General features: G+C 41.6%; 3 protein-coding genes across 4 annotated transcripts; all 3 read right to left on the reverse strand.

The window, feature by feature from the left end:
• Positions 1 to 3,403: 3,403 nt before the first annotated feature.
• On the reverse strand, positions 3,404 to 6,054 carry TPRKB (TP53RK binding protein). 2 transcript variants are annotated; one of them, XM_074285572.1, is made up of 5 exons: positions 5,920 to 6,054; positions 5,104 to 5,250; positions 4,472 to 4,594; positions 3,897 to 4,073; positions 3,404 to 3,513 (listed from the first exon to the last, which is right to left on the reverse strand). In XM_074285572.1, exons 2-5 carry the CDS (start codon positions 5,242 to 5,244, stop codon positions 3,427 to 3,429), a joined length of 528 nt encoding a protein of 175 aa, XP_074141673.1. In that variant the 5' UTR covers positions 5,245 to 5,250; positions 5,920 to 6,054; the 3' UTR covers positions 3,404 to 3,426. The 2 variants fall into 2 exon arrangements, with proteins under 2 accessions (XP_074141673.1, XP_074141674.1); XM_074285573.1 differs by lacking the exon at positions 5,920 to 6,054 and adding an exon at positions 5,352 to 5,488.
• Positions 6,055 to 7,884: 1,830 nt separating this feature from the next.
• Positions 7,885 to 17,570, reverse strand: LOC141554047 (uncharacterized). The gene is made up of 6 exons (XM_074285574.1): positions 17,382 to 17,570; positions 13,088 to 13,195; positions 12,098 to 12,604; positions 11,327 to 11,478; positions 10,112 to 10,224; positions 7,885 to 8,586 (listed from the first exon to the last, which is right to left on the reverse strand). Exons 1-6 carry the CDS (start codon positions 17,500 to 17,502, stop codon positions 8,430 to 8,432), a joined length of 1,158 nt encoding a protein of 385 aa, XP_074141675.1. The 5' UTR covers positions 17,503 to 17,570; the 3' UTR covers positions 7,885 to 8,429.
• Positions 17,571 to 21,225: 3,655 nt separating this feature from the next.
• Positions 21,226 to 24,256, reverse strand: LOC141553151 (lithostathine-1-alpha-like). Its single transcript, XM_074284991.1, has 5 exons — positions 24,176 to 24,256; positions 23,836 to 23,972; positions 23,496 to 23,633; positions 21,774 to 21,885; positions 21,226 to 21,490 (listed from the first exon to the last, which is right to left on the reverse strand). Exons 1-5 carry the CDS (start codon positions 24,249 to 24,251, stop codon positions 21,423 to 21,425), a joined length of 531 nt encoding a protein of 176 aa, XP_074141092.1. The 5' UTR covers positions 24,252 to 24,256; the 3' UTR covers positions 21,226 to 21,422.
• Between the last annotated feature and the right edge of the window lie 2,904 nt (positions 24,257 to 27,160).

The following is a 27,160-nucleotide window of genomic DNA, read 5'->3' on the forward strand; positions in this document are numbered from 1 at the left end:
CAGCAAGTAATCTAATGTATGTTAAACATATACAATTCTTCTATAAATATTTCACAATTATCATCCTGCACAAGAAAAATCAGATCAAAAAAGGAAAAAAATTGAGAAAAAAAGCAAGCAAACAACAATAAAAAAGGTGATATTATGCTGTGATCCACATTCAATCTCCCCAGTCCTCTCTCTGGATGCAAATGACACTTTCCATGCCAAGTCTATTGGAATTGGCCTGAACATTTCATTGTTAAGAAGAGCCACGTCCATCAGAATTGATCATCATACAATCTTGTTGCTGCATTGTTATTTTCTTGGTTCTACTCACTTCCCTCAGCATCACTTCCCATAGGTCTCTCCAGCCTTTCTGAAATCATCTTGCTGATCATTTCTTACAGAACAATAGTATTCCATAACATTCATATACCATGATTTATTCAGCCATTCTCTAACTGATGGGCATCCACTCAGTTTCCAGTTTCTGCCCACTACAAAAAGGGCTGCTCTTACAAACATTTTGCACATGTGGGTCCCCTTCCCTCCTTTAAGGTCTGAGATATAAGCCCAGTAGAGACACTGCTGAATCACAGTTTGATAGACCTTTGGGCATAGTTCCAAATTGCTCTCCAGAATGGTTGGATCAGTTCACAACTCCACCAACAACATATTAGTGTCCCAGTTTTCCCACATCCCCTCCAACATTTGTCCTTATCTTTTCCTGTCGTCTTAGCCAATCTTAGAGTTGTGTAGTGGTACTTCAGAATTGTCTTAATTTGCATTTCTCTGATCAACAATGATTGAGCATTTTTTCATGACTAGAAATGGCTTTAATTTTTTATCTGAAAATTGTCTGTTCATATTCTTTGAACATACAATAATTTTTTAAAAAATTAAGAGAAAAACATAGTCAAATCGAATATCTACCCCCTCCCCAAAAGACATATGCAATGTTTTATACCCAGAGACCCCGACTTCTGCAAAAATCACGAGACTTCTCATAGTGTTTCTTTGGGACCAGCTTGTTCTTTACCATTTCATAGCATTTAGGGTCATTGTTTTTTGGTTTTTACATTTACATCCAGGTAGTCACTGTAAGGGCCTGAATTTGAACACAGGCTCTGCTGCACAGCCCTTATGGGGACCTTGGATAATGAAAACTAATTGCTTTAAAATATACAAAGTGCTTCATAGACTTTCTGCATTTGAGTCTCCTAAGTCAGTGAGGTAGCTCCTGTAAAGTATTGATATTCCTATTTTACAGATGAAGAAACATGATTTTTTTAAAAATTTATTTTTTGTTTTTTTAGGTTTTAAGGTGTTTTTTAAATTCCGAACCCAGCTCTAGAGAAGGGCACCATCTGATAGAAATATGCATGTGTGTGTGTGTGTGTGTGTGTGTGTGTGTGTGTATGTGTGTGTTTGTGTGTAAGGGTGGGTGAGAGTATATAAAATTCCTTAAAATAAAGGCAATGACAGCTCAAATTTCTATATAGTTTTTTTAGATCTAGAAAATCTTTTTCCCTTCCAAGGAAGACAGCACCAGAATGCTCATTCTACAGAAGAAAAAACTGAGGCCCTGAAATGTTAAATTACTTGTACATGGTAACAAAAACAAGCACTTTAGAAGAGGTCCCTACCCTAGATTAAAAAGAAAAGAAGCATAAGGGAGAACATCTGGATTAATAACTGCCTAGAGTGGGAACACAATTTCTCACACCTTATTTTTTTCTCAGTTCCTGTGGTCCTCCACATCAGCCTGATGCTGACTGGCTTATTCCTAGGGATCTGGAGCCTTCTCCTGGGCTCCTGCACTTGTGAAAGCCCCCCCCCCCCAATTTGTCTTACTGAAGGTCAAACCCTCTGGTCCTGATGGAGGAGCCAAGCAGCAGCTGGCAATTTTTGGCAGACCTGGTTTCCTGGCCTGATGATATGTGGCTTCCTTTCTCAGAATCAAAACAAGATTAAAAACACGGATTTAGTGAAGAAAATGACTATATCTCCTTGTGTCCTTCTGAAACTGTTTCACAATTTTGTGTTTTTACATTTTAAAAATATGTAATGATACTTTTTTAATATTAAAAATCTGTTGAATTGGGGTAAAGCTGTCCAAATTCAACCAAAAGAAGTAGATGAAAACATTTCTTTGAATGCTGAGAAGTGGCTTCTCATGAATCATTAATCATGATGTAATAAAATTTGTAAGCACAGATCTTGGGAATTTAGTTTCCAGGTATTTTAACTATACTCTGCAGATCATAATTTTGGATTCAAATAGTTATTATTTAGGCACGTTTCAATATGGGATATTAATCAAGAATCTAATAAAGTTGGTCAGTAGCAATGTTTTACTCAAAAGCTTATTCTGTTTATCTTTCTCCCAACAAACCAAAATTAAAGTCAAAATAATTTTGTTTTAGAATAGTATCACTGCCATTCCTATTTCCTCTCCCTATTTCTTCTTTCCCTAAGCTTAATAACCAAGCTTTGCCATACACACAAAAACACCCAAAACACCATCCCTTGCTCCAAGCCCTGCCAGGCTGAAAGGAAAAGACAGTGTACAATTAGCAGAGCCTTCACTCCTCAAAGAGATTGATAGGAGAAGACTCTACTGGAGAACTCACCTGTCATGACTTCCATAAGTAAAAGTACAAAAAATTATCATTAAAATAATGCTCAAAGAGGATTCTGGGTAGATGACAAAATAGGTCAGAAACTTCCAAGCTCTCCAGATTTCCTCCATAAATGATACAAAACTGCTAGGCTAGAATACTAGGATATACATGTATACACACACACACATACACACAGCTAGGATACTAATATATACATACATACATAAACACACATAAGACAAAAAACTTTCAAAATTTATAAACAAATAAGAGGGGGAGGGAACAGGAGAAGGGAAGGTATAGATGGATGTGTAGAATAAGAGAAGTGGGATAAATATGTAGAATAATGGGAATGGGACAAAAAGGAAGGAAAAGGGTAGGGGGAGAAGACAAGGGGAAGGTTAAATAATAACAAAGCAGGGTAGCAGATAGAAATAAAGTAGCAGGGATAGGAAACAAAAAATACAGAGAAACACAATAACAATGATCAGGAGTAGAATTTATTAGGAAAAAAAAGGGTAGTAATCATTAATCTCAAAATCAAAGTTAAAAAAGATTTGATCAAAAGAGAAAAATGTACATTACATGTCAACTATATAAATATGCTTTTAGATGAATATATGGATATATGCACATGTACTACTATGTATGTGTATGTATGTGTCTATGTGTGGATATATTTTGAATCCTCTCATATTCTGCAGGTCACATGACAGTTTTTTCCTCCCTTTTTTTCTATTTTGTGTTTAAATTTTAAACAAATATTTAAAATATAAAATAAAATAATGCTAAAAACATTTCTTGATTTTTTTTTTTTATTTCACAAAACATCTTTAGTTGCCATTCTGCAAATGATACTTTCTAATAATGTCCCAATCTTTTCTTCTTTGGAAGTTAATTTGTATACCTGTAAAAATAAAGCACATATGGCAGATTAACATTTGGCATGACTAAATCACACAGAATCAGAAGAAACTCATTGTCATCACTTTCTATTAAGGAAGCGGTCAGATATTTCAAGAGTAGACAATGAAAAGAATATGGAAAATAGGCAGCGGTCAATATTTCTCCAAAGGCTTATGAATCTAGAAAAATTTCTCAAGTGATTTCCCCACAGTTCTTTACTCGATGCTGCCCAAAATTAAATTGTCTTGAAAAAGCTTAAGAAAATATATGTTTCCACCCCAAGGTCCAGAGGACTCAGAGGTGAACTTTCTGATCAAGCCAAAAATAACAAAATAAACTCTTCCATCCCGTCACTTTCAATCTGAAAACCCAGATTCCTCAAACCTTTTTCACTTTGGAGACATCTGTTATTTCTGGAAGAATGTCGAAGGAAACCTGGTCACCATCCACCTGAGATACCACATCTTCTGGATTTATCTGTTTTTCTCCTTCTTCGACACAAGCAATTATAACTGAGCTGTCACTGTCGGAGATGCCGAACTTCTTCAAGGCCTCTGAAATCTGCCATGAGAGAAAAAAGGCTCATCAGGTCTTCCAAGCGGCCAGAAGGAGCACCCACAATAACGGTGAGGTAAACAGTTCTCGGACCAGTGCAAGGGACCAGAGTCTTTCCCACTTAGAACAGCACGTTTAAATGACACCGAAGGCTGTGGCTTGCCTTTGCTTTGCTGCCAGCGACACGGGCACAGCACACTCATCAGTTTCATAACTCAGTTTATTTCACTGTTGCCTGTGAGGGAACAGACTTGGACGTGGCCCGCGGCCTCCCTTCCCCCTTCTATGTATTTGCTGGGACCTTGTCATTTCCACGGATCACGGCCTTTCACCAGGTCTGGCTGGGCCCGGTCTCCAACCTGGAAGGAGGCAGCCGGGGCCTGCGGGAGTCGGTGAGCACTTACGCTGTTGTTGGGGGAAAGGTTGAAGATAATTTCCGTGCACAGAGTCCTGGTCTTCATTTTCCCAAGCTTCTGGAGATGGACGGCTTTGTTGGCTGCCGTGAGGATCTGAAAGGGGTCGACAACCTGCGGAGGAGGAAGGACGGGTGAGGAGCTGCCTCTGGGGGGAGGGGGGGAGCAAGGGGGGGAAGGGAAAGGAAGCTTCTCCTTCTGAAGATAAGAAGCCCAGAGGGGCCACTCAGAGTTAGTGGCAGAGGCCCAGGGCTCTGACTCACAGTTCCATCCACTCCCCAAGCACAAAGGCAGCAAAAGCTGGCCGGATACCCCCCTCCCCCCCCACTCCCAGGGAGCGGGCTCACTGTTCTCTTCCCAATCTGACTCTGACTTCAGGATGACAATAAAAGCTAAAAGCACATCAGAGGTGACAAAAATTAATAAAACTTTATTTGAATGGAAATACTTAAGAGTTTACATATGAAGGTAACGTCACTTTTAAAGAGATGCTCTTTCGGGGTTGCCACTTTCTTTTTGTTTTCCTTCATAAACTAACTGCATATTTGGGACCAGGAGCTCTCTGTCTAATGTGTCTAAAGCCAGAAGAAGTTCGGGCTGCCCCTAACGCTGCGCGCACTTACCATGGCGGCGTTAATCAGCGCCCCACTGAGGTTCCCTTCCATGGCCCTTTTCCTTAAACCCGCGGTGTTTTTTACATTACGAAACAGGAGAAGCGTCACGGTGCAGTCGGGAAACAAGTCCAGTCGCGAGGTAAACTGCATTTTCCCCTGTGGCAGACAAAAAATTATTACTAGTTTTAATTTACTATAAAATATTATGGGCGTAAATGAGAGGCTGGAGCCCCTTCCCTCAACCTCCAAACTCTGACCTTTGGTCAGTTCCCCGGGTGAGGTCATTTGAATCCCGCCTCTTTAAGACCCGGGTTTCCTCAAGTCAACAGTAACCCCGCTTTATGTCAGGGCCGGGATCAGGGGCCAGCTTCCTCGGCCTGGATCGTTCCCAGGAGCACACCCACTTTACAGATGAGCAAACTGAGCCATTAAGTGATGCTGAGGCAGCGGAGGCCGAATCTGAACGTTTTATATTCACTTTAACAATAACTTCTTGGATGGTTTCATTAATTCGTTCATTTACTCATTCATTCATTCAAGGATCGCAGTGTAAACAGAAACAGGAAGGAGAGGATTTCATAGGACGCTCGGGGGACCGCCCCCCCGTGACCCCACCCCACGACTCCCGCAGCCACCAATGACAGCCTCTGGCTGGCCTCCAGAAACCCGACGCGTGACGTCACATCGGACGCCGAGCGTCTCCGCGGCCTCCGGCCGACTTTTCGCCATTCCCAGACCAGAACCCCGGGAGCTTCGGCCCGGTCTGAGTCCGCTCCGATCCCCGCTCTCTAGGCTCTGGTGCCACTCTACTCAGAGAGAACTTACACAGATCCGATTCCTCCCCCACTGAAAGCCGCCTTTCCTGTCGGAAACGGCGCCCTCTTCCTTCCTCACAACTTCCGGCGCTCACGCATGCGCCCTCGGCACCACTTCCTGCCCTTCGGCTTGTGTGCCCTTCCGGCTTCCGTTCGCTGGCGGTCTAGTTCTTCCGGGGCGCCTCCTAGGAATGTCGCGGGATCTGCCTGCACACCTGAAGCTGGTTCGGGGCGCGTTGTCTCTGCTTTCTCTCTGCCAGCGGCTTCTCTGGGCTTCCACTTCCCCTTCTGTCGAGCGAGGGGTGGGGCTAGATTTATTGAGCGAGCACTATTAAGCACCGGCTGTATGCTAAGCCCCACGCTGGGGGGGAAGGGGGGGAGATTGCCCCGTGTACCAATCGCTCCGTATTTTATTTGTGGCTATTTACGAGCCGACCCCCTTCTCTCCCCGCGTTAAGCGTTTGAGTCCCTTGGGGAGGGAATGGCCTGGCATACAGTGGGCGCTTAATAGATGCTTGCGGACAGATCTCTCTAGAGTTGCTTAGCCTCCATCCGGGGGACCAGGCGGTGAATTCGGAATATTGTGAAGGTGCGGGGGGAGCACGTTGGGCGTGCAAGCTGAAGGAGAGCGCAGGGGAGTCCCCTCTGCCGCGGGGGGAGCGTGGGTGGGAACTACTTCAGCCAATCAAGCATTCATTAGGCGCCTCCTACTCTGGGAGTAAGCCCCGCCCCTGCTCTCTGGGAGATCCCACTCTACACGCACACGTGATGAGATAGAAGCTGGATAAACTCTGAAAAAGAATTCATTTGTTACTTAGCTGTGCAACATGAAGCAATCCTAGGCTTATGCAGTAGTCTTAGCCGTTCACTGATTCTTTGCCACCATGTTGGGGGTTTTCTTGGCAAGGATTTTCTTCTCCAGCCCATTTTACAGAAGGAGAACCCGAGGTAACTGGGGCAAGGTCCCAGAGCTGGATTGGCGCTCCGGAAGATGAGTCCTCCCAACTCGAGGCTCTGCGGTCTGTCCATTTCCACCTTGCACTTCCCGAAATTAACTCGCTACTCCCTTTACCCCAGCAGCTTTTTCAAATCTTTTCATCCTTTTGAGATAGTTGGTTCTTACTAAAAAGACCGTTTGCAGAGGCCGCCCCTCATCCCTCCGGGACCACATGGCCCAGGTGCCCTCCACCCTGGCTTGAGGATGACCATTCTCCCTGCAGAAGCGATCCCATTCCGTGCGTCCTCTTCCACTCTGGTTCATCTTCACCCCTTTCCCGTTACCTGGCTGCCACCAGCCTGCTCTCCCCCATCCTGAAAAATAAGGGCAAAACTCACTCCTCCGTGTATTCTCCTAGAGATCGCCCCCTGTAGCCTTTGTGGTAAGCCTGGAGAAGGCCATCTTCCCTCTTTTCTCCTCTTGTTAACTCCGGGTTCCGCCTTCAGCTGGAACTGCCGCTCAAGTTGTTCATCTAAGAGGTGACTTCTCTGCCTCCTCTTCTGTACATTTGATTCTCAAATCTACTTTTCCTTAACCTCACTGCTAACCTCCAGTCTCACCTCTCTCCTTACTTATTACATATCTCAAAATGTCTTCTAGACTCCTTAAACTCAAGAGCCCAAACGACCTATTATTTTTTTTTTCTGAAGATAACTCTCTTAAACACCATTTTCCAGATGGGAAACCTGAGCCTCATTGTGATGAGCTGGCTTGCTCCAAGGTCATACAACTTATTGGGCTGGACTTGAATTCAGATATTTTAGAGTTGTTTTTTAAACTGTGTCCCATTGGGGCAGCTGGGTGGCGCAGTGAATAAAGCACAAGCCCCAAATTCAGGAGGACCTGAGTTCAAATCTGGTCTCAGACACTTAACACTTCCTAGCTGTGTGACCTTGGGCAAGTCACTTAATGGGGGGGGGGAACCCTGTGTCCCATTGTCTTTAAGCAGAGAAGATAATTGTGATTGCTACAAAAATCAAAGAATGAAATGCATTTATTAAAGGGTTCTATATGCCCAACACTGTGCTTAGAGCTGGGGGTACAAAGGAGCAGAATGCCCTACATTCTGACAAGGAGAAGTCACACTAATATGGAGGGGTGGCTGGGTTAAGAGATTTTAGTTTGGAAAGATATATGGTGATTAGAGCATTATTGGGGCAATTTGACATCCTCCTTTCAGTAACAATGGTTTATAACAGCTGCAAAGAATTGGAGGCCTATGTAAGGAAGCCTTCAGGAAGATGGCGGGGATTAAAGTGGAGCTGGACCTGGTCTCCATTAGGTGCTGACCATCAACTTGAAGCGTAGGACAGGGAGAGTCCTATGTGGCCAAAATGGCCCTAGAAGTTGTACCAGGACATTAGAGGCTTGAATGGGGGGAGGATGGGGGATTCAGACCAGTGTCTGGTGCTGGGAAGGAAGGAGATCTAGATGTGGATGGAAGAAGCAGAGTCTGAAGTGTCCCTGGATCTTTCATGGCTCTGTGAAGGCAGGATGGGGGCAGGTGGGGAGCTTGCCCAGGGCTATGGGCGCTGTTCAGGTAGGCCTGTCCACTTCTTACATATCCAGGGATGAGGTTTGTCACAGAGCATGTCATTCCACTTCACCTCAGTGTGGACACAGTCCTCACTCAGGCCCTTCCCATACTGCCAGTTGTCCGGCTGGTTGGTATTCCAAAACCTGTTGAGAAGAACAGCCCCAGGTCATGAGTAATTTGTATGTCCTGGTGGACACTTTTCCTACAGTGCACCCAGCCAGGCTAATGAGCTCAATACCAGGAAGACCTGGGGCCACATCTCAAACTGATCATTACTATGAGACCCTGGACAAGTCACTTTATCTCTGAGCCCATTGCCTCCCTGTTTTGGTGACATCCACATTGGGCTAAACAAATGCTGATGATTAACTGTAATAAAAAGATGGCTGATGTGAGAGGGAGGTTACTGCCCTGGATGTGCAGAGTACTGCTCTCCCTTTAGCCAGTTGCCTGACTTTCCTCTGTCTCTTCATCTGTATAAAAAGAAGGAGCAGGTGACCTTTCAGGTCCTTTCCCACTTTGGCCCGCTTTAAAGAAATCTCAAGAGTTTCCCAACAAAATGTCATTTGAGATTTGAGGAAGGTCTGTTATGACTGTGGATTGGGAGGAAGCTTCATGAAAAGTTGGCCAACATGGGGAGGAGATTGCAGCAGGTCTCAGTTGCCTATGGTATAGAATAAAGAGCTTGGACCAGATAATCCTCCAAGTGCCTTCTAGCTCAAAATTTGACATGACAAGTGATAGAAAAGTTTCTGCACTTTATAGAAAGAGAATAGCAACTCTATCCCAAAGTAGTTCTGCTGAAGCCCTCAATCTTCCCTGTCCAACCAGCATTATGTAGGCTACATCCTGGAAGACCAAGTCCTGGAGAGGATCCAGGAGTACTCCCTAGTGACAGCATTTATCAGTGGATTACTGTCCAAGGGGCCTTCACTGTTGGTCAGCTAGAGAGGCCAACCACGCCAGTACATTTATCAAGAAGACCCCTCAAATGGGGTTAGGATGAATTGGGCATGATGGAGCAACAAAGGGCCTTCACCTTCTAGGCACAAGGCCAGGCCCTTCTCTCTCTGCCTTAGTACATATTCATATTTTGTTGTATGTGCTTTTTTCTGTTCATGTGTTTACATGTGTTCTTTCCCTCTAGAACAAACTCCCTGAGGGCAGGAACTTTCATTTCTATCCTTGCATCTGCATTGCCTAGCACAGTGTCCAGCGTATTGTTGCTGTTCAATCGCATCTCATTGTGACCCCTTGGACCATACTGTCCATGGAGTTTTCTTGGTAAAGATACTGGAGTGGCTTGCCATTTTCTTCTCCAGCTCTTTTTATAGATGAGGAAACTAAGGCAGAGCAACTGGAATGAGTTGCACAGGCTCCCACAGCCAATAAATGTCAGATTTGGATTTGAACTCAGGTTTTCTTGACCCCAGACCTAGCTCTCTTATTTACTGAGTCACCTACCTGTCTCCTAGTAGGCACTTAATATATGCCATCACATAGTAGGCACTTATATATGCTTCTTGAGTGGTTGATAGAAGGAATTCTTGTCCAAACCTGTATTGATTTAAATAGCCTCTTCCTTCCAACTCTGGGATTTAGATCTCCCTGATCTGGCTTTGGGAAAAACTGGGATGCTCTGGAGCAGGAGAAAGTCATCCCACTTACACTTTGTTCTCATTATACGGAGTCCCATCCACCCAGTGCCAGGTTCCTTCAGTGTCTTTGTCAGTCAGCCCAATCCAATGATATACTCCATTTGTCCTCTTACTCAGAAATTCCTACAGAGGAGAATTAGCAGAGAACGGGATTGTCATGGGTATATGTGTCTAATGGGTGAGATTTTCCCATTGCCTGAGAGTAGCCTCTAAGGACAAAAGGAGGACATGTCTGTTCATCTGTTCATTCTTCTCACTCTCCTTCCTTCCTTCCTTGCACTTCCCATCTTTCTGTTTCTGTCTTTGCCTCTTTGTCTCTGCCAATCTTTCTAGCTCCTTTGCTCTTTTTCCATTTCCCTCCCATGATGCTTTTCTGATTTCCCTTCACTCCTAGAACTCAAGCTCTATTCACACTTGCCCTTTTCATCTTGGGCTAAGCTGATTACATCACTTGGTTCTCTATGGTCGGTTCCCCTGAGTGACCGCTGGTGCACAGACAACATGCCCCTCTTCTAAACATCCTTTAGGTCCTTTAGAGCATGAAAAGGAGAAATGCCATTATGAATTCTGTTGCTCGTGATTACATAGGGAATAGTAATACTTTGTCTTTTATAAGATAATGACATAACATGACCAGGTCATGGTAGCTCTATTAAGATCATAAATTCACTTGAGCCCCCAAAATATTAAGCTCTCTCTATACTAGGATATACAAACCCTAAAACCAAACAGTCATGGCTCTCAAGGCACAAAGACAATTGAAGGAGAGCATGAATTAGGGCCTGAGATGTCTCTGTTCTTGGTACTGACTGTTCCAGGTACCTGGAAAGCTCTCCCTCTCCTCTGCATTTAAGATGCCTTGCCAGGCTAACTTCAGCATCTAAGACTTTTGACATTTTATCATTAGACTTTTTCTCCCACACTAAAATCACTCTGTTTTTACCTATATATGTATTATTGCCCCCAACTTAATGTAAGCTCCTCAAGGTCAGGAATCATTTCTTTTTTCTAAGGGCCTTGGATTTTGAAAGCATTTCATCCAATATTTCTGATTAATTAATACCTTTACGTCATTTGGATGAGTGTTGTCTCCCTACTTTGACTGTCTATCATCACATTTCCAAAAGCAAAGTGGTTCTCTGTCCTGTTTCTTACTCTCTCTCTCTCCCCTCCAATCCCTATTCTGTCAACATTATTCTTTAGGGTCCTTGGGGAGAACACATACCTGTTCATCATCTGAGGTCACTGAGGCCAGATGAGAATTGTGGGCCACACAGAACTCCTCAGCCTCATCCCAAGTCTTTTGGGTCTCTGAAAAGTAGTACGCATTCCCCTTGTAGAAGTGCCAGCCTTGGATGACCAGCTGCAGAAGAGAATCTAGAAGCAGAAGGGTCAGGATAATAAAGGGAATTAGGAACTTCTGAAAAGGCATAAACTGGCTTTGCCACCCTCTCTGAAGGTTGACACTCTAGGCAGCCTCATGATTGGCCGGGTGGAGTCATGGTGGGGTAAGGGGCTAAATCTCAAACATTTTCTAAGGGACTTTTGAATCTGTGTCCTTACTTGTTCCTCAGCACTTGGGAGGTCAGCAGGGCTGGAATTTGTGTCTTGTAGATAAGGAAATTGAGTAAGGTAAGAAAAATTGTGAGCTGCCCTAGATCCAAGCTAGTTAGGCCTAGGACCTGAGTCTCCACACTCTGCCCACCTGCCATAACTATTGATGGGATGCTTTTTTCCATGACAAAAATGTGGCTTATGATTCACAGCTGAGTGTGTTGGCCATTTCTCTGTAGGATGAGCTACCTCCCAAAGACATTCATGTTTTAACCCAAAGGGATGAATCTTTAATGGCAGAATAGCAGGTCTGGCCTCAAGTTCCTAGTCTGTACAAAAAAGGAGAGAATGAGCTCAGAGAAGGTCCCTCTCATCTCTAAATCCTATGTACCAGGGCCCTCAAAGGCCCTCTGTGATAAAAGCCATTGTCACTGTTACTCACTCTGATGGCTTTGCTGTTGCTGTTGCTGTTGTGCTGTGAGATTCTCCAGTTGCTGTTTTAAGCCTTGGACTTCAACTTTTAGGCTACTGGTGTTTACCAGGCTTTCCATTATCTTCTGTATTTCTCCATTTGCTTTCTCCAAACCACTACTTAGCCTTTGGGCCTCAGAATTGAAAGCATTTGTGTTTTCCAAAGATTCCTTTATTTTTTTTATTTCATCACTGGCACTCTTCAGACTGCTGTTTGCCATCTGGGTCTGAACATTGGCATTTTCCAGCCCCCTTTTTAATATCTGGATCTCATCACTGGCATTCTTTAGATTGCTGTTTGCCCTTTGGCTCTCAGAACTGACATTTTGGAGATCTTTTTTTAACATCTGGATCTCAGCATTGACATTTCCCAAACAAGCACTCATCATCTGGGCTTGAGGATGAGCCGTATCCAAAACATCAGTCAGCTTCTGGCTGGAAGTCTGAATATCTGTTACCTTGTTGAGCATTTGGAAATCTGGAGGAAGTGAGAAAAGATCAGGAGGTCTCACTGCTGAGAAGAATCACAAAGATCAAGAGAAGTTGAACTCTTCCCCTGGAACCCCAGGCTATGATAGGCAAGCCTTTATCTCCTTGTGCCCAGCAGTCAGGTGACCCCACATTACTGGGGTCATTTAAGACAGGCCACACATGGCAAGAGGGGAAAAGAAACAACTGCTCCACTTAAAGAGGTAAGGGTTAATACGGAGACATAGCTTGGCTGCTGTAGAGATGGGGCAAATCCACCTGACCTGTGAGACTACTATTGGATTTCCTGGTGATGGGCATTATACAAATTTCCTGAGGCACTAGAGTTGGGTCTGGGAACTGGGGACAGCCTCGTTTGCCAGAAAACCAGAAAGAAGTCTATACTGAGTCACATAGTTAGGTGGAGAAGAGGTCTGCACTCTAAAAATTAAGGTCAGTGGGAAATATGCTTTGGGGCTGCAGGAAAACTTACACCCAATGAGGACCAAAAGGAAGGAGAACACAGCCAGAAATATCATGCTGCCTCTGACCATCTTTGGCTTCCTGAAGAATGAAGGCACTTCTTTCTTGGAGAGCAACCCTGAAGGATAAGATCACTGTTTAAAAGATTTAAACATGTCACATCTAATTACCATAAAGGTCAGTTTTCTTCTCTGGAAAATCCAGACAAGATATCCTTTTGGCAAGATGACAGAAGCCACCAAGTACCTCAATCAGAACTCTTATCCCCTTCTCAACCGAGTATAGGTAAAAATGCTCTAAATAAAGGAAGGTCTATTATCAGCAAAAATGGAAGAAGATAATTATAAAAGTCAGCAATAAGGAATTGAAATAATTTCATAAAAATAACTTTAGAAATCCATTAACAGAGAAAAATATGGTAATGAAATTATAAGGAACCAATGATTATTGATATGTCAACATTTATATATCTTGCCCTAACAATATAATTTAAATTTTAAAGGAAAAGATAGAGGCAATTAGGTGACTCATTGATTAGAGAGCTGAGCCTGGAGACAAAAAAAACCAAAAAAAACTAGTTCAAATCTAGTCTTAGACTAACTGTGTGGCTTCTGTTTGTTTTAATTCACTGAAGAAAAAAAATTATGAACTATTGCAGTTTCTTTGCCAAAAGAAAACTACATGGACAGTTTGGTACATAGTGTCACGAAGAGTTAGAAATGACTTAACAACCACAGAAGGAAAAGATTAATTAATTATAAAAGCAACTAGATTTTTTAAAGTTAATAGATGAAGTCAATATAAAATTTCAGCCTGCTCCAATTAGAATGAAAGAAAAGTTACAAAGTTATGTGGAATATTGAAAAAAATATTTTAGAAAAATATAATTTACTTTATGCAAATGAATAGAGCTTAACTTTAGCAAAGTTGTAGTATATTCAGCTTTTATATATATTAGCAATAAAATATTGCTAGAATAAAAAGAAATTCTGTTTAAAAAACTGCAGGAAGTATAAATTACTTATAAGTCTAACTTTCAAGAAACACTTAGGAACTATAAGGACACAATTATAAATCCCTCTTATGTAAATAAATGGAGAATTAAACAGTTGGAGAAATATTAATTTCTCTTGAGCTCATGAGCCAATACAATATATCAAACTATTAAAGGATTTATTTGTGGTGCTAAAAAAATAAGTAAAACTCAACTAGAGAGACCAATGGTCAAGAATATTAAAGGACAATGAAAAACAAAAAGGAAAAAGGGGAACTTAATAATAGTACCAGGCTTCAAACTATACTACAAAGCTGTAATCATCAAAATACTTTGGTCCTGGGTAAGACATAGGTTAATCAATAAAATAGATTAATTAGGCAAGACAGAAGCAAACGAACATAATAAAATAGTGTTTGATAAGCTGACAATCCCAGGTTAAGAACATATTATTTGACAAAAACTATTGTGAAAACTGGTAAACAAATTGGCCAGAATTAGATATAGACTAATACTATATACTAAGATAAGCTCAAAATAAGTACATGATTTAGACATAAAGGATGACTTCATACGCAGAGTAGAGGATCATGGAAGAAGTTACCTGTCAGATCTATGAACAGAAGAACAGTTAATAACCAAATAAGAGTTTCCTAGGGCAACAAAATGGACGATTTTTATAACTTAAAATCAAAAGGGGGCATCTAGGTGGTGTAGTGGATAGAGTACCAGCCCTGGAGAAGTCAGGAGGACCTGAGTTCAAATCTGATTTCAGACACTTCCTAGCTGTGTGACCCTGGGCAAGTCACTTAACCTCAATTGCCTCAGCCATAATTTAAAAAATCAAAAAAGGTTTTGCACAAACAAAACCAATACAGCTAAAATTAGAAGCAAAATATTGGGGAGGGAGCTTTGCAACAAGTTTCTCTGATAAAGGTCTTATTTCTCAGATAACATAGTGAATTAAGTTAAATTTATCAAAAATAAGAGCCTTTCTCCAGTTGATAAAAGATCAAAAAATATGGATAGATTCTATTTAAAAGAAGAAATTCAATCTATCAATAGTTATGCAAAAAAGAAATGGTCCAATTCACAAATAGAGAAATGCAAATTAAAATAACTCTAAAGTACCACCTCATACCAATCAGATCAGATAGACTGAGTTGACTAAAAAAAAATGACATGCTTAAAGAAATCATGGGGAAATAAAAACTTTGATGCCTTGCTGATGGAGATGTAAACTGATCTGAGCATTCTAGAAAGCAATTTGGAATTATGCCCCCAAAGCTATTAAATCATGCATGTCTTTTGACCTAATATTAGTCCTATGCCCTAAAGAGATCAAAGATAGAGGAAAAAGACTAATGTGTACAAAAATTCCATGTAGACAGGATACTTTAATAAATTCTGTAAGAAATGATGAAAGGAAGACTGTGAAGTGATGCAAAATGAATAAGCAGAATCAGGAGAACAATTTATAAAATATAAAGATAATCAAATTTAGAAGACTCAGGAACTCCAATTAGCACAATGACTAATTTCAATTAAAAAAATCATGATTAAACATACTATCTATATCTAAATAGCTGATGGATTCAGAGTGAAGACTGAAGCTTTCCTTTCTTTTTTGGACATGGGCTAATGCAAGAATTTGTTTTGCATGACTACATATTTATGATGGATTTTGTTTTTGCTTTGCAGTGGATGAGGAGAGGTGAGAGGAGGAGGAGTAAGGATTTTGAATAGAAATAGAATAGAATTAAATAGAAAATAGAAAAAATAAATAAATTAACAAAACAAATATATGAGACTTTCACACACATACATATACATATATACACAATTCTCTAAGACATAGAGAAGAAACATAAGTGCTGAAAACTAATAAAGAAAAATAATACAGAAATTGGTAGAATCCAAAGTGACTTAATAATAGTTGAAGTCAAAGATTAAATGAAAGCAACAATAAAAAGCATGTGAAAAATCAATAACATCACATTCTAAAATTTTTAAGACCGGCAAGATTTCTGCAATTGTCAGGAACCTTTAAAAGAAGGAATTGGGTCTTAAGTCTTAGAGATTAGAAAAAGAAAACAGACTTGGACACCAAGAGAAAAGACTCAAGATCTGAATGGGATCTTTCAGTGATCTTTACTCTTAACTGGACAGATCAATTATTGTGTCTTAGATGGATACCTTTGGAGTTTTCTGTGTGGGGGCATTTATCAAAGGCCACAAGAATTATGCTACATTATTATGTGGTACTCAGACTGCTACTGCTACTGCTGCTACCTTAGACTGAAAAGGGAGATGGAGGCCAAGATGGCAACTGGTACAGCAGATCCTTGTTTCTGAATCCAAACTCAATGTGAGAAAATAGTCTCTAGTCGGAAGAGATCTCAAGGAAATGTTTTATCTATTCTCGGTGTTCATCTTCTATGTTCCAGATGGTTGTATATTACATAGTTTTAAGAATTTAATGAAGATAATTCTTAATAGTGTTTGTGTTTTGGGTGAGGATATGGATAGAGGCTGAAGGAAAAATGGAAATCCTTGCCTTTGAGAAATTTATATTATCATGAATCAGTGTGCACACAAATGCATATGAATCAAATGCAAGGTGATGGGGTTGGGCAAGGGGAGCTGGTACATACACTATGATATAGCTACATTGGTTCCTTGCAGTTCCTCATACATGACACTATTATTTCCAGATTTTGACGCTGTACTTCTGTCCTGTGAATCTCCATGCTTCTCAGATTCTTTGGCTTCCTTCAAAACTTAGCTCAAATCCTCCCTTCTAAAAGAGGTCTTTCTTCATCTGTCCCTCAATGGCTAGTGCTTTAAATGCTTTTTGGTTGACAGACCTTAAGGAATGAACCACAGACTGAGGTTTTGATTGCCCCTTGTGCTTTGCAAAGTGGTCCCTACAGAGAAAGGTAGGATTTGCCTTCTGGTTCCACATAACCCACTCATCCCCCATCCCTGACTAAATGTCCAGACACTAGTCAAATAGTCAATAAGTATATATTAAGAACTCACTATGTACCAGGAACTGTATTAAGTGCTAGAGTTAAAGAAAAAGGCAAAAACAGTCTCTCCTCTGTAGAGGTATACGCTCTAATGGAGGCAACCTATAAATGAATGAATGAATGAAAAATACATCCAGATTAAACCAAAAATGAAGATTTTAATAGCCAAGGGAGCTATAGTAAGATAAGCTGAGCTAAGCTTTGTTTAGGAGAGGGTCTGAGGGAAGATGAAATGGAAGGGCAGCTAATGCTGAGTGCAGGAGGTCTGGCAGGCTCACCTCGGGGCCATAGGAAGATACGTTGGCTAAGTGCACTGAAATGAGCTTCTTGGTTTTGTTGGCCTTCCATGTCTTCTTCTTCTTCTTCTCTATCCACGTCTTCTTGGTCCATGCTGTTCATTGCCAAATGCTCTTAATCCTGTTCTTATTGATGGACACTCCAAGAATCTTTTTTATGTTTCCCCTCCATAAACAGAAAAAGGAAATAAAGCTGATACATCCCCTTGGTTTCTATAGGCCTATGACCCTGTACTGTCTGCAGATGACACTTAACCCTAGATCCTTGCTGACTTGGTAGAAACTGTTAGACTGTTAGAAGGATCCCAGGGCCCCCTGGATTCTCAGTTGTATTATATTGTCACTGCTTTCCCATGGACAACAGATATTTCTCTAAATATTTTATAGAATATTTCCTAATTGTATATGGGTGCTTTAAATAAGTTCCTAATTGTTTTATATATTCTGTCATTATTTGGAATGGAATTTCTTTTTTGAAAACTCTTTTAGTTGGGTTTTGTTCATTTTAATGTTTTTTAAACTTTTTGTTTTCAATTTTGTTAATCACTCCTTTGAGTTTCAAGACTTCTATTTTAGTATTTGGGGATTTTTGATTTGGGTTTTTCAATTGCTTTTCTAATTTTCTTTTAGTTATCCAATTCATTTATCTATTTTCTCCCCCTCTCTTTTGTTGTTGGAATTATTTAGAGATAAAAAAATTTCCTAAAGACTACTTTAACTTTATTACATAAGTACTGATATATTAACTCATTGTTGTCATTTTTTTTCCTCTGGCCCATCAAACCTTCTGAATTTTTAATCCTCCTATTCTGTATCTTTCTCTGATGTCTCTTCCCTCAAAACTGTTTACTTCACTCGTCATTCAAGTTCTCTTAGACTGACCTCAATTTATTCCAAAGCATTTCCATTCTTTAGGACAGAGCTGCATGCATTGGTGCCTGAGAGCTGATGAGACAAGGTCACAGATTCAGATTCTGTAAATGCTTGGTGACATTTCCTAAGAAAGGGGGGGATGTTTTTTTGGTCAAAGACTCAACATCTAGTCCCAAACACACCCTGGCTCTTCAGCCTAACCCAACTGCATGCTATGGACCAAAGAGAAGAATGGAATATATGTGAGTTACTGCTGTCTATCCTCATAATGGATCTGGGTTCCTATTAATTCAAGACAATATGCATCATATTGCATCTCATTTCAGCTTATGTACTCTCTTCATTTCTCTTTAACCATTCACTACAATGGGTTTGTGACTCTTTAATTTCTTCTGATATCACAAGAGTACCAGTGGAATACCCTGGCTTTATACCCATCATCCCTTCCACTCTGACCAGCATTCTCTTTTTCTTATCCATTCATTAAAGGCATCCTTTATACCTGTTCTTTGTTACATTAGTTACAATCACCAGCGGGCCTCTCCCTTGTTCTCTTTTAGGATTCATTTTTAATTCTTCAGATACTGTAGCATATCGTGTCTCAAAGAAACAATGTCATCAACAATGATAGCAGAGGAAAAGATTGCTTCCATTGGAAGTTTGGGATCATTAAAAGAGCTTGTTGATTTCCAAAAGGCAGTCCATTTTACTCTCCTTTGTTCTACTCTGGTCCCAAATCATTATTCATTTTTTTATTACTTACTCCCTACCCCTCTCTTTGTACTTCTCCGTACATTATTGATCATTTTTTGCTGCCTATCCTTTAGACATGTCTGTATATATACTCCTTTGAGTGGTTCTAGATCTCTTCCAGGAGATGCTATGATAGTATGCGTATAATCAGAATATAATCAGAAAACAATCCTTATTATTTAAAAAGCACATACACATGAAACATGGTTAATTTACTTAGAGTAAATCAGACGGATTATCTTTGTCTATGAAGAAGAAACAATGAAAAACCAAGAATAAGCTCTGGGGGGATTTAGAAAACTGAGGTTCAAATTCTGGCCTCTTCCATTTCCTCACTGGGTGATCTTGAATGAAGCACTTTCCCTTTGAGCCTCAGTTTCCTTATCTTTAAAATGAGTGTCTTGGACTCAATGAAATTCATGTCCATTTGCAGCTGTAAATCTATGATTGTATGACCCCAAACTGTCAGGTCTAAGCGGATCATGTCTCAGACCATGGAGGGAGCCCTGAGCCTGAAGAGCAAATAGACACGTGCTAGTGTTCCCCTAGCTGGAGAGAGTCACCTGCTCCCCCTGCTTCCTGTTGGTCTTCCTTGCCTTAAAGGTATGGAATGGGTTATGCTTTTAGGTTTAGTTCTACTCTCCAGATAACCTGAGCTTTAAAACCCAGAATAGAGTTCATGAATCCCCCAGTTCCGCTAAAATGAGACGGCGCCATGAAGCCCAAGAAAGGTCCGGGGGCAGTTGGAAAAAGGAGAAGTATTGATTCAAGGTTTCCATTTCCCTACTGTCCCTGTTCCTCTTTTCCCCACGGCCTAGAGAGGCTCCCACACAAAGCCTTGCATAGGAAACTTTTGTTGGAAAGTAACTTGCTTTAAAGGAGTGACCTTAAATAGTGTTACACAGTTGGCAAAATCTGATATCGGATTTGAACTCCTCTTCATGTCCAACACTGACCACTGCATGACTCAGCTGCCTAGCTAAACTTTTCTGCTGACTCTTCCTCATCACAAATGCAACACGGCCCATAAGTCTAAGTCCTGTCTCTGTGATGTACCCACAGACCAGGGCTGCTGCTTCATCATTGCCCCTACCAATCTCTGCCTGATATCTGGTATACAGTACCTGGCACACAGCGACCATCCTATAAATGCTTATTTCCTGCCTGCCTGTTTACATGGGAAGATAAAAACCTCATGGAAGCTGACCATTTCTTGAATTAGGGTAGAAGTAACACCTTCTTCTTCAGCCATTTTTGGTGGCTTTCAGGTTTTAGATGAACTATGCAGAATTAAGTAACAGTTAGACTCTTAGATATTGAAGAAGTAATTGTTATTCCAACTCTGCTGTTCTTTGTCCCCCCTGTCACCAGCCAGAGTGATATGATCATGGACAAATCACTCACATTTTCTAAGCCTCAGTTTCCTCATTTGTAAAATGCCACTTCTCAACAATAAGATTTTATTGTGTCCTATGATACTGGGGAGACAAAGTCAAAAATGAAAGTCAAAATTTTTGGCAGCATTGGAGGCTTATGCAAATGTGAGTTATTATTATCTGCACTGAAATATTCTCTAGATTTTATGCTAATGTCCTGTTAAGAGATAAGAGATTTTTGCCTGAGGATTTTGATATTTATAACTTGTAGATGGAACAACAGGGATGTATGGGGGGTTCAGGAGAGTTAGCAACTGTGATGTGTAGGTCTGCTAAACCCTTTTCAGGGCTGCTTATTCACCTTTCTGTCACCAACTTTCATGTAGACCTCCAAGAAGAAGAAGGAGGAGGAGGAGGAGGAGGAGGAGGAGGAGGAGAAGAAGAAGAGAGGAAGAGACAGAGAGACAGAGAGACAGAGAGATAACTAAATTATATAAAACTTAATAGGGATAAGTATAAATTCTTATATTTGGGTTCACAAAATCAATTTACCAAGTCACAGTATTGGGGAAGTGTTCCCTTTGGTCCCCAGGAGACTCAATACCATGTCAGATATGAATTAAATGGTTAACAAATAGAGAGTGAATGAATGGATATTGTTTCTGGGAGGAAACTGGAAAAGATACCCCTTCCTACATGTCATGAGATCTCCGCCTTTTCTTCTGAAGCACACACACACACACACACACACCCCATAACCCATAATCAGTCTTCAAACAAAAATGATATATGACAAAGTTTAGAAAAAAGAATGGTTTATTCTGGTTGCCTGGTGTTTTATACCAGACAGCCCTCAAGGAAAGGAGGAAGGAGATATTCCCTAAAGGAAGAGGAGGGAGCTGAAGGGCAATTACAAAAGGATGAGACATATTAGGATGAAGAGCTTATAGCCAGGTTTTCATAGGTGAAGGTTTGCTCCCAAGATTGCAGAATCCCAACTCCTTTCTCTGTCTTGTAATCTCTAGGATTTGAACTTGCAGATGTAGAAGTTTTTGTTGCTACATGGTTGATCTCTCCAATTTTTGAATCCTAAGAAGAGACATGATTCATCATATTGGGAAGCAAGTATACTGGAATTTGTGGCTCCACAACCTAGTAAATTTAACCCCTAGCCCTGGGATTCAAAGCATTCCCAAATCCCCAAAGCACTAGCAAACTTAAAGCTGCTTAGAGGTTTGTGATGACCAGAAACAAGGAGAAGAGAGGAAGGGAAACAAAAGGATTTCCCCTTAATATGGGTGAAGTGGATCCTTCTAATCCCCAATGTGTTAGCAAATACAGAGGTTTTGTTTATAATTTTCTTTTGTCTCACCTGTTTCTGGTGTCAAGGTCACACAGTATCCAGGACTGGTATTGCTTGGGGCTCTTGTAGCCCAGGACTGGTAGGTGAACAGGGCATTGCTGCTCCATTTCCAACGCCGGTTCTGTAGGGAGAAGGCAGTGATTAGGGAACCCTTGCAAACACACACAATCTTTCCTCACTCAAAATTCCCACATTTGTTTTCCTACTAAGTGTTTCCAGATCTTATATTCTTCTTAGAATTCTAATCAGCTGGTCCTCAAAATCCTAGATACAAGGACTTGACACATGATATTATGGAAGCCAGATTAACCTTGTTGCTCTTGATCAAAGTTTGAAGCAATGGGGGTACAGTGCAAAGAGAATTTAATCTTGATGTAAAAAAATCTTCCTGATAATTAGACATGTCTAAAATCAGAACAGGTCGTGTTGGAGATGATCGGTTCCCTTTCCCCATCAAAATTTCTCGGATCCCGAATGCCTCCCCTTGACACTAACTCTCTGTATTTGCTAACATACACCTTGGGGATTAGACTTCGCTCATATTAAGGGGAGATACTTTTGTTTTCCTTCCTCTCTTCTCCTTGTCTTTTCTAGAAGACTTGGTACACTTGAATTTAATAGGGGGGAAGTCATTCTATTTGGTGCAAAGACTGGACTAAGTGGTCTCAGAAGAGCTTTCAAATTCTCTGCAGGATGGAATAAAAAGCCCATCTCCTCCAGGAAGCCTTACCTAACTTCTTCCACATTGATGGGTCCCTGCTCTGATCATCTACAGCCCAGACAGTCCTGGTCAGCCAATGGAGTCTTAGGCTAGCCTCTGTCTAGTGTTACAGATATTATTCTCTCAAGTCACAGTGAGAGAGACAGAGACAGAGAGAGACAGACAGAGAGAGAGAGAAAGAGAGAGAGAGAGACAGAGAGACAGACAGACAGACAGAGACAGAGACAGAGAGACAGAGAGAGGGAGAGAAAGAGAGAGAGAGACAGAGACAGAGAGAGAGAGAGAGAGAAAGACAGAGACAGAGACAGAGAGAGAGAGAGACAGAGACAGAGAGAGAGAGAGAGAGACAGAGACAGAGAGAGAGACAGAGACAGAGAGAGACAGAGAGAGAGAGAGTGTTAACTGCTCAGAAACACATTAGCTCCTCATTGTCTGGGATTATAATTTGTGATTAAACAACTGGGCCTGAAAAGGGAGACAAATCAACTCCTTTATCTTTTACATAAGCAGAGAAAATATTACATTACTTGCCTCAAATCCCTTCTTTATAACTTAGAATATGTTACAGATGATGAGGTGCTTCTAAGGGGCTAACATGTTCTTCTTTATCAACTATGAACATTTCTCCCTTATCTATCATTTGTTTGATTCTCTAAAGGAAAAGTGAGGTGACTTTATGTTTTATTTCCATCAGGATGGAGACCATGACCTTCAGTTACGTGAATATCCTCGATGAGAAGAAATAGGAGTTTGAATGAGGTATGGGCATGTGTGTGAACGAAACTGAGTTAGAACAGACAGCTTGATTCTGACTAGAGACACCTGGATGGAGTTATAAAAGCTAGATACCACCAGAAATGGGTCTTCCTTAGCCCTCTCACCTCCTTCTAATTCCCTCTTCCTAGAGCTCCAAGGGAGAAGAGGATGATGTTTTCTGAGCAGCCCCCCCCCCCTACTCTCTCCTCTAATAATCTGGGCAAGCAGAAGGACTAGCAGAGAGAAGGACAAACCTTGTTAGGGTCATAGAGACCAATCCAGATGCCATTGCGGCTGCCTCCGCTCTCAGCCACCAGGGAGGCCACAAAGGAAGCTTCTGCGTCGTTCATCAGGGAAGCCAGATGGCCTGAGGTCTGGCTCTGGCAGTTCACCTGTAGAGGAAGGGAGAAGAGAGCTTTCCTCATATAGGGTGAAGAATAGGAGACAAGACAGAGATTACATCTTCAGGGAACTAGAGGAGAGTGTAGGAGACAGAGGACGGCTTAAATGTCCACAACTGAGCCTCAGGGGGCACTGTGATAAAAGAGAAAAGACTGGTATCCCCATCCCTGCTTGGAAATTCCCCCAACTAACCTCTGCAGCATCCCAGGTCTCTGCCATACTGAACAAGCCATAGCAGTAAGAACCAAAGGCTTTGGACCCTTCAGGACAGGACCTCCGAAAAGAGGCAACAGCAGCAGCAGCGGAAGAAGCAGAAGAGGCAGTCTCACCTGAAAGAGGAAGGGAAGGAACTAGAGAGAGGGTGTCTAGAGCTCCTGCCCTCTGGAATTCCTGGATGTCCCTCTCCTCCTTGCTTCTTCTCCCCCTTCTTTCCTTTTCCCTATGAGTCTGCTCTCCCTCTCCCTCTCTACATACCTATGAGGCTGTGCCCAAGAACATCCTAAGTCAGGGAGGAAGGACAGGAAGCACTCACCACGTGCCAGGCCTACGAACAGCAGGCAGACCAGGAGCAGCCTGGAGAAACTGGGGGACATCACCAGGGGCAGCATGGTCTCAGTCTGAAGGGACAGAAAGCCCAGACACTAAGGAACATGCACCTTGACCCAGACCAGACCTCAGAGATGGGATCAGGAAAGGGGAGAGTGACAAAAGATCCTCTGGGCTCTCTTTCTTCCTCCCTTCAGACCTGGGGGCAGATTTTCGAGCCATCTCCCCCCCCTTCCCCAGATCTGTGGGAAACTGGGGCCTCTGGGAATAGCATCTACCAAAGGCAGCATCCCCCCCCCACCAAGATTTATCCTTCTCCACTGAGAAGCAGAGTCTCAGGAATCCCAGGTCATCCTTGTTCCTTAGGTCCCTCCACTTACCTATCTGATGGGGCTGAGGGATGGTTTGTCTGGGGAGCCAGTGATGGGCTTTTATAGCTTGAATTCAGGGGGAGGTGACGCAGGCAGGAATGAAAAGGAGCTGATAAGCAGCTGAGAAATGTGGGAGGAGGTGGAAAATTCATATGGGGTCAGAGTGCATATGCTGATGAGCAATAGGGTGATTCCTGGCATCCATCTGAAGTTTCCCAAGCAGCAGATACATACTGACAACAGCCTCTTCATAAGACACAGGGACAAAGGTTTGTCCTGGGAGGGGCACAGGGAGAGTCCCTTTTCTGAAGGTCTCCTGCTGCCCATTCCTATAATGCTGGAAATAGATCCAAGGGCAAATCACCTTTCACCGATTCCTTAATTGGGATTGAGGGGAAAGTGTTATAGAATCCTAGAAGAGCAGAAGAACACAGCCTGGGAGCCAGGCTAATGGAAGGAAGGTCCAAAGGTCCAAAGATGAATCCATATTCTCTCTGTATTCATTCCTGGAATCCCATAACCCTGGAGGAAAAGGGCAGAGGGCTGAAAAGCGCTAACTATTCCTAAGTGGCCTAGTACACACTTTAATTTAAAGTTTTCTTACATGTTTCATGTTTCTTGACATCTTTATTTCTCATTTCTAAATATATCTCTCCCCTTACCTATCTTTTTAAAAAAAGTAAAAAAGTGTAACCCTCGTCCCAAAGCCCATTGGTATGGAACTCTTTCCTCATTGATGGAGCTTAATGATCTGCCCTGTGTAAAGGAAAGACTGGGAGATGAGGAGAGTTCTGAAGTTCTCTTTGCATGTTCTAGAGCTCTCTTGAAACCTTGCATTTCTCAAGCCTTTACAGGGAAGGTAGAGTAGGTCAATGCTTTCAGATTACTGAAGGAAAAGACTCTTGGGAGATATGAGAGGAAGCAGCAATCTCCATCAAATTAAAGGTGAACCAAAATAGAAACGGTCAGACAACACTTTTGATGGTCCACATCCATAGGCCCCCACTCCTGCAAAAAGGAAATTGCCTTTTTCTCAAATCCTTTTTGGGGACAAACCCATTTATTATAATAGCACAGTGCTGGGTTTGGTTTTTGTTATTGTTGAGCCTCCATTTACAAAGTTCTGGTCATTGTTATTTATTGTTTGTGATTTCTCCCCTCTGTACCAGTTCATACAATTCTCTAATTCCTAACTACCCTATGTTAATATTAGCTATTATTTGTAGTATAGGCCAGTGTTGCTCCCAGAGACACATGCAGACAGTCTCCCAATGAAGGGGTTGTAATTTATAGGTGATTGTATAACAGGCGGTCTCCCTCCTGCCAGCTGACTTGTCTGGAAGTAATGATCCAGATTGTGGGTAGTTGGCGATGGCACAGGCTCACAGAGAGGGTGTATTAAAGGTATTGTTTTCAATGTACAATCTGAACCAGATATGGGACAGCTACTTTATTCTCATACACACAATCCAATCTCCTTCAGGAACACGGGCTCCTTGGGGAGAGAGCCTGTTTTTGTCTTTGTACTTTCAATGCTTACCACACTGCCTGACACAAGGGAGGTACTTGGTAAGGGTTTATTGATTGAGTCATTGGTCAATGTTGGGTAAATCTTCTCTAACAATAACTGGTTTTCCAATTTTTTTTTAATTTACTCTTTTCTGTGACAACCATAACACTGTCAGTGTTTTAAGTTGACAATACTAAAGGAGAATTTGAACACACACACACACACACACACACACACACACACACACACACACACACACACAATTGCTCCTCAATAAAAGCAGCCATTTTGTTGAATTCTTTCCAGTACATATTTTGAGATTAAGACATATAGGTAACACACATGCTTTGTTTGCTTTGTGAGTATTATACTAACCATTCTACTATGCTATGTGAATAAAAATATATTAAATTATTTCGGAACGTTCTTTTTTTGCAATAATAAGATTTATGTAGCACTTACTATGTGCTAGGCTCTGTGCTAAGCACTTTACACTGATTATCTCATTTGATTCTTATGACATCACGGGGAAATAAGTGTTATTATTATTATTGTTATTATTGTACCCAATTTACAGAAGAGATAATTGAGACAAACTAAAATTAGAATGACTTGCCCCACATTACTTGTTAGTAAATGCCCAAAGACATTACGTAGTCTATGTCATCCAACAGCAAGAATATAACACCAAGAATTTTACAGGGTCAATAATGAAACTCAGGGCACATCCTATGAGGGTCATGACTGTTATAATCCCTGCCATTTGTATGTCAGTTCAAAGCACTTTAAGTGTGTCCTTTTTTCTGAGCCTTATTACAAGTATTCTTCTGCCCCTTCTCTGGATTTGGAGGCTGAGGCTCAGAGCAGAAGCAGTTAACAAGAATCAGGGCTGGAATTCGGGCCTCCATACCTCCAAGTTCAGGACTCTCTGCCCCTGGAGGGAAGCATGAGCTTTGTGTAGCTCCATCTCACTCAGATCCAATTCACTCCTAAATTAAGATATCACCATTGTGATGTCAATGGTCCTCTTCAAGAATGAAGGACACTTATTAAAGTCTTACGGATAGCTTTCATATTTTACTCCATAGAC

This window comes from Sminthopsis crassicaudata, chromosome 2 (assembly GCF_048593235.1).
Source record: "Sminthopsis crassicaudata isolate SCR6 chromosome 2, ASM4859323v1, whole genome shotgun sequence".
Lineage (NCBI taxonomy): Eukaryota > Metazoa > Chordata > Mammalia > Dasyuromorphia > Dasyuridae > Sminthopsis > Sminthopsis crassicaudata.